General features: G+C 36.4%; 1 protein-coding gene across 5 annotated transcripts in view; it reads right to left on the reverse strand.

The window, feature by feature from the left end:
- Positions 1-15,450, reverse strand: part of ATL2 (atlastin GTPase 2) — a 60,271-nt gene that overhangs the window by 21,078 nt on the left and 23,743 nt on the right. For all 5 annotated transcript variants that reach the window (XM_040496552.1, XM_040496556.1, XM_040496557.1 and 2 more), the window contains exon 2: positions 13,079-13,323. In XM_040496552.1, coding sequence (XP_040352486.1) covers positions 13,079-13,323 — 245 coding nt within the window. The remainder of the gene's footprint in view (positions 1-13,078; positions 13,324-15,450) is intronic.

A 15,450-nucleotide genomic window follows, 5' to 3' on the forward strand; every position in this document is an offset into this window, starting at 1 on the left:
CTACACTGTCGGCACAGAGCCTGCTTGGGATTCCCAGCCTCTCTCTCTCCCTTTCTTTCTGCCCCTTACCACTCATGTGTGCTCACTCTCTCTCAAACCTAAACTTAAAAATCAAAAACAAACAAACAAAAAAAAAACAAAAAAACTGGTGTCTCAAAAAAAAATTAGTGTCATAAAAAAAAAATCTATTATCATCTTTTCTTAGTTTACCCTGTAACTAAACTGATCTGATCAGCCAATAAAAGGATCAAAGAAAAGGCAAATCAGAGAGCCTAGCTAATACCAACTAATAAGTTTTGCTATTTTTATTTTTTTATTTTTTTTATTTTTCAACGTTTTTATTTATTTTTGGGACAGAGAGAGACAGAGCATGAACGGGGGAGGGGCAGAGAGAGAGGGAGACACAGAATCGGAAACAGGCTCCAGGCTCCGAGCCATCAGCCCAGAGCCCGACGCGGGGCTCGAACTCACGGACCGCGAGATCGTGACCTGGCTGAAGCCGGACGCTTAACCGACTGCGCCACCCAGGCGCCCCAAGTTTTGCTATTTTTAAACCTGAAGTTAAGAAGTCTATCTCTGTATCATACTAAATACTGATAACTTACATAAAATGTGTTCATACATTCACTCAACAAATATTCATTGAACACCCTACCATGTGCCAGCTACTGTTCTAGGTTCTAGGGATACAGCAGTGCATAAGAACAAACATTCCTGCCCTCCAGGAGCATTCTAGTTAATTCTAGAAGCAGCCTCACTGATACTATTTGTCGTAAATTACCAAAAACAAATCTAAGAACTTGAAAAATAGTCATCTGGTACCATTTAGTACTGTGGAGGCAAAAAAAAGAAAAAAAAGCCTTAAAACTCAAAATTCCAAAAATAATCAGTCCTCCAGTAAAATTAAAAGGGAAGATCTTTTAGAATAAACCTCAATGGTAAAAAGTAATCTGAAAACACCCGAACTTGAAATACCACGAATAAACATAAGCCCTTGCCAAAAAGACTTACCAATGTAACTATCAACATAAGAACCCCTACCTACTCTAAATAGTAAGACACAAATTCTTACTTCACCATAGGAAAGATAACATTCCTTGGTAACAAAGTGAAACAACAGCTAGGTAAACTTTATCCAAAGGATAAAAAAAAATGCTGATTGGAAGGGGTATGTGCCCCGCCCCCCCATGATTACAGCAGCATTATCGACAATAGCCAAATTATGGAAACAGCCCAAATGTCCATCGACTGATGAATGGATAAAGAAGATGCGGTATGATATTCAATGGCGAATATTACTCGGCGATCAAAAAGAATGAAGGGGAGCCTGGGTGGCTCAGTCGGTTGAGCATCTGTCTTCAGCTCGGGTCATGATCTTGTGGTTCGTGGGTTCGAGCCCCACATTAGGCTCTGTGCTGATAGTTCAGAGTCTGGAGGCTGCTTCAGATTCTGTGTCTCTGTCTCTCTCTCTCCCTGCCCCTCCCCCTCTCGTACTCTGTCTCTCAGAAATAAATACATGTTAAAAAAATTTTTTTTTAAAGAATGCAATCTTCCATTTGCAACAACACGGATGGAACTAGCATGTATTATGCTAAGCGAAACAAGTCAGTCAGAGAAAGACAAATATATGATTTCACTCATATATGGAATTTAAGAAACAAAACAGATGAATATAGGGGAAGGGAAGCATAAATGAGATAAAAACAGAGAAGGAGGCAAACCATATGAGACTCTTAAATACAGGGAACAAACTGAGCGTTGTCAGAGAGGTGTTGGGTGGAGGGATGGGTTAAATGTGGGATGGGCATTAAGGAGGGCACTTGTTGAGATAAGCACTGGGTGTTGTATGTAAGTGATGAATCACTAAATCCTACTCCAGAAACCATTACTATACTACATGTTAACTTGGATTTAAATTTAAAAAAAAGAAAAAGAATATCTTAATCTTATAAATCTACCTCATTTAGGAGGTAGGTTATTAATAACACCCAAATGAGTGGATAGAAAAATATACACATTCTGACCACCAAGCATCATTTAGTGTTTTCACTTAAAATATGTAAGAATACTCCGCAAGTTTTAGAACAAATTAAGAAGCATTAGAGTCTTAAAACAGTTTAAAACTGTCTCACATCTTACCTACCCCCATGTCCAATTCCTCCCTTTAGGGCTACACAGATAGATAACATTATGACTGACCCAAGTCACAAGCTCAGACAAAGGACAAGTCTATTAACTAGGTACATACTAAAGAATTTTAAAAACTTAGTTAAAAGATGTCCTTGACTTTGAAGACATTATGTGAAGTAAAATAAGCTAGCCACGAAATAACAAATACCTTATGATTCTACTCATAGGCAGTACCTCGAGTAGTTAAACTCATGGAGACAGAAGAAAATGGTCCATGGAGGGGGAGGGGAAAAATGGGAGTTTGGTGGGTATAGAGATTCAGTTTGGGAAGGTAAAAAAGTTCTGGGACATTAAAAGAAAGGAAAACTACAGATCCATATATCCCATGAACACATATGTAAAAATATTCAACAAAACATTAGCTAGTTAAATCTAACAACATTTATTAAAGAATTATCACCACAGCTAAATGGGACTTATTCCATGGGATGCAAGATGGACTCGATATTTAAAACATTAATCAATCATATCAAGAAGCTAAGAAAAATCACATGTTCATCAATAGATACATAAGAAGCATTTGACAAAATCCAACATCCGTTCATGATAAAAAAAAAGAAACCAAAGCAAACAAACAAAAAACCTCCCAACAGACTACGAATAAACAGGAACTTCAAAAAAACTCCTACAGCTGAAGTCATACATAATGGTGAGAACCTCACTGCTTCCTCCCTGAAGATTAAGAAAAGAGTAAGGATGTCTTACCACTTGTACTCAACATCGTACTGGAGGTTCTAACCAGGACAGTTAGCCAGAGGTACTTCAAAGAGAGAGTAGAGGTACTTAGATTGGAAAGGAAAAACTAAAACTGTATTTACAGGTGACATGATCTAGTATACAGAAAACTCTAAAGAATACACTAAAAAACTATCAGAACTAATGCAGGAATTGAGCAAAGTTGCAGGATACAAGATCAACATAAAAGAAATCAACTGTATTTCTATAAGCTTGCAATGAATGATCTTGAAAATGAAATTAAGAAAACAATTCCAAATGTAAAAGCATCAAAAAAGGAATAAATTTAACAAAAGAAGTAACACATACTCTGCAAATTATAAAGATCTAAATAAAGGGAATAACATCCCATGTTCATGAACTGGAACACTTAAGATGGCAATACTCCTCAAGTTGATCTTTCATGTTCAACCCAATCACCAACAGAATCCCAGCTAACCTCCCATAGAAACTGACAGGCTAAATCTAAAATTCATACGGAATTGCAAGGGACCAAGAATAGACAAACTTACTACAGAGCAACAGTAATCAAGACAGTATGGTACTGGCATAAGAACAGACCTATACAGACCAATAAAATAAAACTGAGAGTCCAAAAATAAAATTGAGAGTCCAGAAATTAGTTCGATCAACTAATTTTCAACAAAAGTACCAAGACCATTCAATGGAGAAAGAATAATCTTTCCCACAAATGCTGGGACAACTGGATAAGCAGATATAAGAGAACCGAAGCTAGATCCTTATCTCATTTCATTAACATGATTATATACTAATGTATTATAATTAGTGAAATATTATATATTAGTATATATTCATATAATTATAGCATTGTAAGCCAAATGGTGGAAAACCCAAATATCCATTAACTGATAAAATGTGGTATATCTATACAACAGATTATCGGGTCTTAAAAAGGAATGAAACATGATAATGCTACAACACAAACCTTTAAAAGTGCTAAGTGAAAGATGCCAATCACCAAAAGACCACATATTATATTTCATTTATATGTATGCACAGAACAGGCAAATCTATAAAAACAAAAAACAGACTGGTGGTTCCTTAAGACCAAAGGTTTGGGGATGGTGGAAGGGGAAGTGATAGCTAAAGGGTACAGGTTTCATTTTTTTCACTGTGAAGGGAAAAAGGTGTTCTAAAATCAATTGTGGCGATGGTTGCACAACCCTGGGAATACACTAAAAACTCATGAAACTGTGTGGTTTAAGTGCATAGATTATATGGTATGTCAATTATATCTCAATAAAGCTGTTAAAAGAAAAAGAAAAAAATCAAATATATTTAGTACACAAGCTTAACAAAGACTCCCAGTCATACAAAATCCACCCAATAATACTACAAAAGTCTAGGAGGAAAAGGAAGGTCCATTGGAGGTTCTGCTATATATCCATCTATAGTGCAATATGTCATAAACACTATGGCTTAAATATGCTTTTTTTTTTTTTTAAGATTTTGTATTTTTAAGTGATCTCTACACCCAATGCAAGACTCGAACTTACAACCCCAAGATCAAAAGTAGCATTCTCTACCAACTTAGCCAGCCAGGCACTCCTAAACTTGCTTGCTTTCTTTTTTTTTTTTTAAGTTTATTTGAGAGAGAGAGAGAGAGAGAGAGGAAGAGAGAGAGAGAGAGAGAGAGAGAGAGAGAGAGAGAGAGAGAGAAAGCATAAGTGGGGGAAGGGGAGCGAGAGAGAATCCCAAGCAGGCTCTCTGCACTGTCAGTGGAGAGCCTGGTGCAGGGCTTGAACTCACAAAACAGGAGATTGTGACCTGAGCCAAAGTCACACACTCAACTGAGCCACCCAGGCACCCCTCAACTTGCTTCTTCATGAAAGGATTATGGTGAACATTATCCAAAGTATCTACAGAAAATGCATCCTATTAGTTCTTTTTTAAAAAAATGTTTCAAATAGTGAGAACGAAACATTCTTGAAGTAAAACTCGTGAGTTAAGTAGTAAAACTGTCTGGGAGAATAAGGGAGGGAGGCAGGGGGTTAATGACTTTAAGAAAGTATTTCTTGGGGCATCTGGGTGGCTCAGTCAGTTAAGCATCCGACTCTTGGATTTTGGCTCAGGTCACGGTCTCCCGGTTGTGAGACTGAGTCCCATGTTAGGCTCTGCTCTGGGCATGGAACCTGTCTGGGATCCTCTCTCTCTCACCCGCTGCCCGGCCCTGGCTTCTACATGCTCGCTCGTTCTCTCTCTCTCTCTCTAATAAATAAATAGATAGATAGAGAGAGATAAATAAATAAATAAATAAATAAATAAATAAATAAATAAAATAACGTATTTCTTCACCAGAGACCATTAATATAAAAGAAATTTAAATTATACGAGACTGTTTAACTCCCTGAATGTCTTAAAACTGTGTTTGAGTAATCAGTGTTTATGTTAACCATCTATTACAATATTTTTTAATAGATGACCTAAATAGAATCAAGTACTTTAGAAATAGTAAATTTTAACTTAAAAGGAACAGAGACTTCAGAATGGAAAAAGGTCTGCTGGAACAAATAATTTATGTTCTCTCAAGTCCTCACATGTGATGCCATAGTATCATATTTTTGATGAAAATACAAAACAGGCAGTACATACATCTGGGGCTTAACGCTAGAGAGCTGTTTGAAAGACTACAAATGACACAACATTTTCAGGGAACAGAATCAGGAATGCACCCGAGAAAGCCTCTCCTAAGACAGTGCTATAAGGACTTTGAACAATATATTGTAGACTCCTCTGCTTCTGCTTCCTCCAGCTTTGGTAACACTTGTTGAAGTTTTTCTAACTGAAATTACTCACACTAATTTTAAACCTGCACGTGAAAGAACAGATTAGTTTCAACGCAGAAATCAAAATCTAGGAGGAAAAGAAAGCCAGTGAGCTAATGGAAAAAAGGTAGTCCACAGTCCACATAACTTCTATACTCACTCCTTAGCTTATATTCAGGGATAAAAATAAGCGAACCAATTTTTATTTTCCTAACTGACTTACAATTCTGATCAAATTTGGCTGGCTTCTCGCATAGGCAAAAATAGTAATAATATAACACTTAAAATTTCCACAGCTTGTTACATAAGTTACATACATTGCTTCACATATAATGAGTGAAATTCACAAATGTAAATGCAGTTAAAGTAATAATTAAATGAATAAGCTATGTTTCTACAGTAAATATGGTAACAGTTTTATAAGCATGACCCTGTACAGAGTACAATGATGACCTAAAATTAACACAATGCATACCTATCAGAATCGCTAAAGTTAAAAAGACTGACAATACTGTTCATAAGATGTATAACAAATTTAAGTCTCTTACATTGCTCAAGGAGGTGCAAATTGGCAAAACCACTTTGGAAAAAAATTGTGGCAGTCCCTAGTACAGTGAAATGGGCTTTATGAACCTAGCATTTCTACTCCTGGTTATATACCCAACAGAAATAAGTGATTATGTCACCGAGACTTGCACACAAATATTCATGGTAGGTTTATTCATAATGGACAAAAATTACAAAGAACCCATGTGTCTTTCAAAAGAAGGAGTAAATAAATCGGTATCTTCACCCAATAACCTACCACTCAGCACTAACAAACAACAATTACTGGATCATGCAATAACATGGATAAATCTCTTAGATTCAATGTTGAGTCAATGAAATCACACACAGGAGCGCATACTTTATGTAAAGTGCTTTATGTAAAAAGCTTTACATTTATGTAAAGCTCAAGGGTAGACCAAACTAACCTATAGTGATGTAGATCAGGATGGTGGTGGACTCTGAGTATTGGAGATAGTAATACTCGGCAGGGGAAATGAGAGAGCCTTCTAGAGTGCTGGTAGTATTCTCCTTCTTGATCTGAGTGACAGTGGTTACAAAAAGTATAGGTACACAAAAATTTACTGGCTATCCTAAGATTTATGCACTTTATTATTATATGCAAGTTATACCACACACAAAAAACAAAAGAATAAAATGACCCTAGGCAGAACCTTTTAAAAATACTGTTCATCCTCTAAATACATTTCTTTCTTAAAAAAGGAACATGAAACAAACCAAGTTTTCCTTCATGCATTCACACATTTCTCACAAACCCCACATCTCAGACAATGTTAGCCTTAGGAAAAAAAAAAGGGTGAAATCAAGTTCAATATCCCATATGGCCAATTTGGAGATATTTGTGCTTTTGGCAAATTATATGTAGCAGCACATATGATCTTTAAAAACTGTTCTTACTCCTGATCTCTGGAAGCAGTTCTGGGAGCAGCTCTTTAAATAATAATAATAATAATCATAATCATAATCATAATATCATCTACAACTTCTCTTAAAATGTCTTTAGCAATTATGTTATAAATGGGGTCAAAACTCTTTACTCATTAAGCATATAGATACCAGTGGGCAGCAAAAAAGTTACCAAGCATGCACTCCTCTCGGGCTATCTCAACTTCTGAAGTAAACAGTGAAAAGTAAACACTAACAACAACAACAACAAAACAGTTTAGTGTAGGTAAAGGATCAAACATCATTTTACATAGTAGTTTTAAGAATAAAGGCTTTAGAATCAAATTGCCTGGTTTATATCTCAGCCTCGCCACCTCCTTTGAACCTCATTTCCTCAACTATCAAGCTGAAATACTAACACTACTGCACAGGGTGAATGTGACTACTGAGGGAAATAATACCTATTTAATGTTCAGTAATCAGAATACCTAGAATTCAGTAAAGATTCAAAAACTGTTATCTTAAAAGATAATCTGGGGACACCTGATTCCTGATTTCTGCTCAGGTCATGATCTCAAAATTCGTGAGGTAAGTCCCACATCAGGCTCTGCACTAACTGCAAGGAGCCTGTTTGGGATTCTCTCTCTTCATCTATCTTTGCCCCTCCCCCACTTTATCAAATATAAATACATAAGCTAAAAAAAAAAAAAAAAGATAATCTGCACTTCCTCATGGAACAATACATCATCTTGGAAGTGCTCTTACCCAAAAGTCAAACCTGAGTCTGATCAAGTCCTTAGATTTAAATAACAATTTACAGCAAATTCAAAGGACAAAGGAACATGTAAAAATTACACTAATGGGATAAAATCAGCAAATCCAGACTGGGAAACTCTGTAAGACCAACAGTCAGTTTCTTCAACAAATAAACTGCTAAGAAAAATAGATGGAGGGAAACCTAAAAAAAAAAAAATTAGAAACACTTTAAAGACAACCAATCACAATGTGGACCTCATTTAGTTGGCTCTTGACTCTAAGCAAACTGTTAAAAATGAAAAAATTAAAATATCTGAGTCAACTGGAAAATTGATTCCATATATTAACCTTATATATACACCTACCTTAAGGAATTATTTATTTTTATGTACGATATTACTGTAAGGTCCAAAAAACCCATCATACTGAAATATTTACAAATGAGATGATATATCTGGACATATTCACAACAATATAAAAGGTATAGAGTGAGTTGGCATATAGATGAAATGAGATTGAGAGTTGATAACTGTAAATACATGAGCATTCATTATACTGTTATCTACTTTTACATGTGTTAAAAATTCTTCATAATAAAGTTATTTAAAAAAAAGAGAGAATGATACAAAAGTACAAGCAACTCTGTACACAATTCAGACTCTTTCTTTATCTAGCGCGCCTGGGTGGCTCAGTCAGCGAAGTGTCTGACTTCGGCTCAGGTCATGATCTCAGGTTCATGAGTTCGAGCCCTGCGTCCAGCTCTGTGCTGACAGCTCAGAGACTGAAGCCTGCTTCAGATTGTGTCTCCCTCTCTCTCTGTCCCTCTCCTGCTCACACTGTGTCTCTCTCTCTCTCAAAAATAAATAAATGTTAAAAAAAAATTTAAAAAAAATTATCTAGAAGAGATCAGTTAACAGCTCTCACCAATGCTTAGTGTTCAATATACCAAGTATTAACGTTTATATAATTTAATTCTACCAAATTCAGTTTTGACCTTCTTAAACCAACTCCTAAAACTGAAATTCCTTTACATGATAATTTGATCAGCATTTTTCTAATAATTCCTATTATCACAGGAGTTATCCACTTTGGAAGCTTGGGATTCACAAAAATCAGCTCACTAAAACTTATGAGATGAAAGCAAATATCCACTGACAGTTAAATGAATAAATAAAATGTGGTATAATCACATAGTGGACACCAAAGCAACAAAAATAATGAACGATCACTCCATGCGAAAAATGGACACATTTCATAGATAGTTTAAAGAAATAAACCAAACACAAATTCTTATGACGTGATTTCATTCATGTGAAGTTCAAAAACCAGTCTGGGGTACACAAGAGTTCAGAACAGGGGTTACCGTCTGGGGTTAGATATTAACCGGGAGGGACATAACCAGGTGGGGGGGGGACAGTTCTAGATCTTCATCTGGGTGGTGGTAATAGGGGTGTATACATATGTAAAATTTCAGCAAGCTACACACTTGAGATTTGAGTACTTCCCTATATATAAATTATACTTCAGGGGGAAAAAAAGGGAAATTCAAAAGAAGAAGAAATACATTTGCCTAAACTACATCCCCAACAACCAAATCAGCATTAGAAAGGGAAAGACACAGAATACTTGAGAGTCTATATATCTATTTCACAGGGAAAAGTCTCCCTTCCTACCAATGCTGTCTCTCATCACGGATTTTCATCTCTTCTTGTGTAACTGCCTACTTTTACACATGAAATAGGGTTTTTTTTTTAAATATGGACATAATAGATCTAACAGTTTGCATGTAAACTTTAAAAAATTGTTTTAATGTTTATTTATTTTTAAGAGAGAGAGAGAGAGAGCAAGCAAAGTAGGAGCAGAGAGAGGGAGACACAGAATCTGAAATAGGCTCCAGGCTCTGAGCTGTCAGCACAGAGCCCGATGAGGGGCTTATATTCACGAACCCTGAGATCATGACCTGAGCCCAAGTTGGATGCTTAACTGACTGAGCCACCCAGGCGCCCCTGCACATAAATTTTTGTAATTATTTCATCTATAGCTTTTTAAGAATGACTTTTACAAGCAATAAATATTGCTTGTAAATATATAATAATTGCTTGTAAATAAATATTCTACTTACAAATTGTTAGTTTCACTAACAACTTGAATTTTTGTGGTATTTCTCATATACGGCATTCATAGTAAATGTCCTAAGTGATATCTTTGGAAGTTCAAAAGGTCTTCTACATTATGAATCCAGTAAATCAGCAATTTTAGTCACCTTCTGTTATATTTCATGGTTAGAGTCTAATTATAGAATTGATTAACTCCAACATACATAAGAGAATTTTATTCTAGAAAAAGGTTTAGTTCACCTCTTAAGCTTACAAAAGACTAATTTCTTTCCTCCTATACTTTAAAAACAACCTATTTTCAAAATATAAGTAGCAATTCAAAAAAAGAAAACTGTGTAGAAAGCTGTTTCCTTCACAAGAGAATGAGAACTAAAAGTCAGAATTTTCCCCTATAATTTAGAAATGTCTGGTAAATGTTTGGGTGGCTCAGTCAGCTAAGCATCTGGCTCTTGATTTCAGCTCAGGTCATGATCTCACAGTTTGTGGGTTGGAGCCCCACTCTGCACTCTGCACTAGCAGCTTGGAACCTGCTTTGGATTCTCTCTTTCTCTCTGTCCCTCTCCTGCTCCTGCTGTCTCTCAAAAAAATTAAAATAAAAAAAAAAGATTTGGTAAAAATCTCAGAATAGTCTTAGTTTTAAGAACTACTGAAGTTTTTGTTTGTATCCAACAGAAAAGAGCTCATGTTCATGTGCTCTTGTGTTACGATTACTAACTACTTAAAATGAAAACAGTCATCTATTTCTAAATCATATGTAAAAAATTTGTATTTAGCTTCTTTAGTGAACTACACCCTTACCCAGGTCAATAAAAAGGACATATGAAGTCAATATAAGCCATGTTCATCTCCTACCTCCCTCAGCATCCCACCTTTGCAGGCAGATAGGTTAATGAAATAAATTCAAAACTATCTCCTTCTTTAATTTCATTCCCTTAGGAAAAGCATGACCCACCACCAAATCAGTGTTAAGCTGAGGCATGTTATCCCAAAACTCAACAATGTTTAATGCCATTTTCAATTAACAGAATAAATTATTTATAGCATAAATTCTCTATGGAAAGCATATCAATGAAAATTAATAAAGATGTTTCAGCCTAGAAGCCACTAACCAGGTGTGTATATTATAACCTCATAACCTTCCCGTGGCTTCAGCGTCTTCCCCAGGAAAAGAACTGCAAACACATGACACATGTGTGGACTGCTACTCTCCTCTGAACAACCACTACTAATTGATCAGAGATGGATTCAGAAATGGCACCTGAGGTGAAACTTATCTGTCATTGCTAGGCAAATGATCTAAGCTTCTTTCCCCTTTGAACATTCTGTCTGTGACCTACTTGGAATCAAATACATTTGCAGGAACAGCTCAGACACACATAAATATGATATATACAAGCTTACTTAAGGAGTCAGAACCTCAAATATCATCTTTAAAGGCACAGTCTTTAAAAAATATATGCCACTATTCATTTCTCTATTTCAGATGTAAAACTGGGAAATAATCAAGTCTAAATGGATGAAATACTGTATCTTTCTCAATTTGCTAAACATGTAAAATAGTGTCATTTAATATGAATTACATTCCTGATACTCAGGCATTCCTGATGATGCCTAAAGAGATCCCTACAAAAAGAATTTACTGAAAAGCTTCCTGGAAAATCAACTGTTACTTACCTTAAGGCAGATGCATACACACCCAGTTTCAGATTAATATAGAACTCATAAAGGTGAGCACCCTGACAAGAGCTTAATTACATAACTCTGTCAAAGTGTTATTTCTAGCATCTTCACGTGGCTTCTGAATGTCAAACGCCATGTAAGGAAAGCCCTTTCTTCTAAATGCTCCACTCCAAATTTCCAATTCCTTCTTCTTCGTCCCTATCAAATTCCCATTCCCTCAGCCCAACTTTCAACTGTTAGAAAAACCCTGATTTAAGTAAAATTATTTTTTGCTTTTTTTCAGAGGAAAAATTCCAAAGTCAGGAAGGGGGAGGGAAATAACAATTGCCTGGTACCATCAAAAAGTATTTGGAATCAAATATAAATTTGATTTATATTTATTAAAAATAAATCTAGTATAAATTTATGGACAGAGGGAGATTCAATGATCAAAACAGAAAATAAGTGCTTACAGCAGGCTAGTTAATGTTAGGTGAGGGAGACATGGTAACCAAAAGAAGACCCATTCCTGACAGAAGTTAAACTAGCCAGGAAAAACAAGTAACTAAAGCAGTTTCAATGAAACAAATGACTAGTGCCATGAGAGTTGGGAGAAGGACATAATATAGTCTTAAAAATCAGAGAAGGCCTTGGGGCACCTGGCTGGCTCAGTCCTAGAGCATGCAACTCTTGATCTCAGGGTCATGAATTCAAGCCCCACACTGGGCGTGGCTCTACTTAAAAAAAAAAAAAAAAAAAAATCAGGGAAGGCCTCCTATGAAAAGATCAGCCAAGGATATAGCAACATTTGAGAAATAACATGACACAGCTGAGGAATTGCAAAAACTACAGTATACCTGACACAGAGAAGCAAGATATGAAACTCAGAGATTATCGAAGACCAGGGAAGCCACACTAAGGAACCGGACTTTATCTCAAAATGTAATAGTCACTGAAGCTGACTTATTTGAAAGAGCACAGATGTACTTCTACAAAAGTCTCTATCAGCCTACTTCACCCATTATTGTAAAGGTGATCAAAAAAAGGGGAGGCGTGAAGAAATAACCAAAAGGGAGAGAACAGCGTATCAGAGGCTTTAAAATATACTCAGACACCTTGGGTTAGAGCTACAATGCCTGTAACATAGATGCTCAGTCACATGCATCCATATGGACTGCACGCAAAATGGAATTATGGAGATGAGGAAGAATCAAGAACTCAAACGAACTTAGATTACTGTCTTAACTGAGAAGTCTTAGCAAGAACTGGATTTTTGTAAAATGAAAGACACAGCTCTTACTGTGTTTTGTCTATTATTTTTAAACAGGGTTGGTTGGCTGTTTTTTGTTTTTAACTGGGTTCAATTTAAAAGACACTATTCACCTTGTTATACATATATCTAAGCATGAAGTCCAGTAGAAATGATTTCCCTTTACGAAAAGCTCCTGCCACGGATACCACTACTATGTTAAGATCTCGTATGTGTTCCTGTAGCAATATCTGCTCCAAAGCTTCTTCATCGAGCTCAAAGTTATGGTCATCTTCATGAGCAAGAACAATCTGTACTGGACATGGTTTCTTCATAACCTCATCAGAGTTTACTAGGTCATCATCTTCATGATTCTCACCTAAAATTAAAAAAAAGAGAAAAAGGTTACTTGAATTCCTGCATTACAAACTTCTCCTAAGGGATCACAACTAAAGCAAAATTTCAAGTAACTTCCCCTTTGTTACAGATCATCTGCAAAAAGTGATATTCAAGTACATATTGGATTTCTCACTCCCTCTATAGTAGGACCAAGAATATTGGTAAGATTTCCCACTATACACACAGATAAGCACAATACTAAGTATAGCCTCTACTATTAAGTCTAAACAGCTAATTGTGAACAGTAGCTGTTTCTTGAGCACTGCATTATTCTATAAACAATTTCTGCTACTGTATACACACTGAAACCGGATCTATGCGAGGGGAGGATGGGGGGGGGGGTCAATTTTACCTAATAATTCAAATTCCAATTTTCCTGGTAGGCATTTCCTGGATATTATTCCAAGTTACAAAGATTAAAACATATGAATTGTAAACATTTTTCACTATGAAACTTAAATGGCTACGCTAGGGTCCTAAGAAGTTTCTAAAACTGACACTAGTGGTAAAGTTAATGAGTCCCTAATTTAGTAAGAGTAACCTAATAGTACAGCTTCCTTTATTAAAGCAAAGCACAGGATTGATGTTCTGTTGGAAAACACAAAATGAATAGTCAGTGAGGTACAGAGTTATATCCTATAGTTTCATCTGCCTCTGGGCTCTTACAGACCATAACCACCATTTCAAATTACCTAACTCCCCAAAACAGGTATATCAACTCTTCCTTTGTTCACCCAGCACACCAAAACAAAGTAATCTTTGCAGAACTTTACTGAATAGTAATGAAGAAATAACAATAAAACACATAACAGCAGGAGATGCCTGTGTCACACTGACAGCACAGAGCCTGCCTGGGATTCTCTCCCTCCCTCCCTCCCCCTAAACCTCTCCTGAGCACACACATGGTCGTTTGTTCTCTCTCTCTCTCTCTCTCTCTCTCTCTCTCTCTCTCTCTCTCAAAATAAATAAACACTTAAAAAAAGATATGCAACAGCAGAGACAAGTTTCTAAAGTTTAGGTTTCTGTCCTTTTAATAAAACAAAACAAACAAAAACACCTAATAGCTAATTTCAGAGACTTCTATCCCTTGTCAGGCTTTCTTCCCTATCAATTGCTTGATCCCATGTAGCCAAATCACTGGTAGGGACCTTATCCTCCCCCACCCCAACATTTTTAAGAGACTCTCCCCTTGAGTCTGTCTACTAAATGACCCTTTGCAATCTAAGGAGACATACAGTATCTACTGTGTTCAGTGCAATGACAGTCCCTTCTCTCCCAGGAGACAGCCAGTCCACTGAGGAGTGGCATATTAGTAGCCAACACGGCAAGAACCTTATCCAACTAACCACTATTCTTAAAGATTATACATCTACATTCATGGCTCTTTTTTTCCCCTAGAAAGAAATATCTAGCTTGTTTGATTTGCAAAAACTATGAGAGCCTTTTCTTCCATCACAAGGCACCTTTAACTGAACATAGCAAAAGCAGGAACACTATTTCAAAATGTGCTACAAACAGTGACAATATAAAGAGCAAGCAATTTCAAAGGAGAATCATTGGAAGTAAAAGCAATCAATATTTAATTAAAGATGATATTGTCACTTCCAGTTTCAATGGTATACAAATACAGAATGGTACCTAACTGGTCTCCCTTTTTGCTCCCTCCTTTAAACCAATCTAGGGGCGCCTGGGCGGCTCAGTCGGTTAAGCGGCCGACTTCGGCTCAGGTCATGATCTCGCGGTCCATGAGTTCGAGCCCCGTGTCGGGCTCTGTGCTGACAGCTCAGAGCCTGGAGCCTGTTTCAGATTCTGTGTCTCCCTCTCTCTGACCCTCCCCCATTCATGCTCTGTCTCTGTTCTCAAAAATAAATAAAACGTTAAAAAAAAATTTTAAACCAATCTAAATTCCACAGAGTAGTAACAAAATAATATAGATAAATGTGACTGTTATTAAATTACTCTCCTTGAAATCACTGTTACAGAGCATTAACAACTAAAATCCTACACATACCTTATAAAATCCTGTACTCACTGCCAAATCTCTCCTGCCCCAAATACATTTGGTGCTACTCTTGCCTGTGTAAACTACGAATAGACAAGCTAGCCT

The sequence above is a fragment of the Herpailurus yagouaroundi genome, unplaced genomic scaffold, assembly GCF_014898765.1.
Source record: "Herpailurus yagouaroundi ecotype Mexico unplaced genomic scaffold, PumYag 188, whole genome shotgun sequence".
In the NCBI taxonomy this organism is placed as follows: domain Eukaryota; kingdom Metazoa; phylum Chordata; class Mammalia; order Carnivora; family Felidae; genus Herpailurus; species Herpailurus yagouaroundi.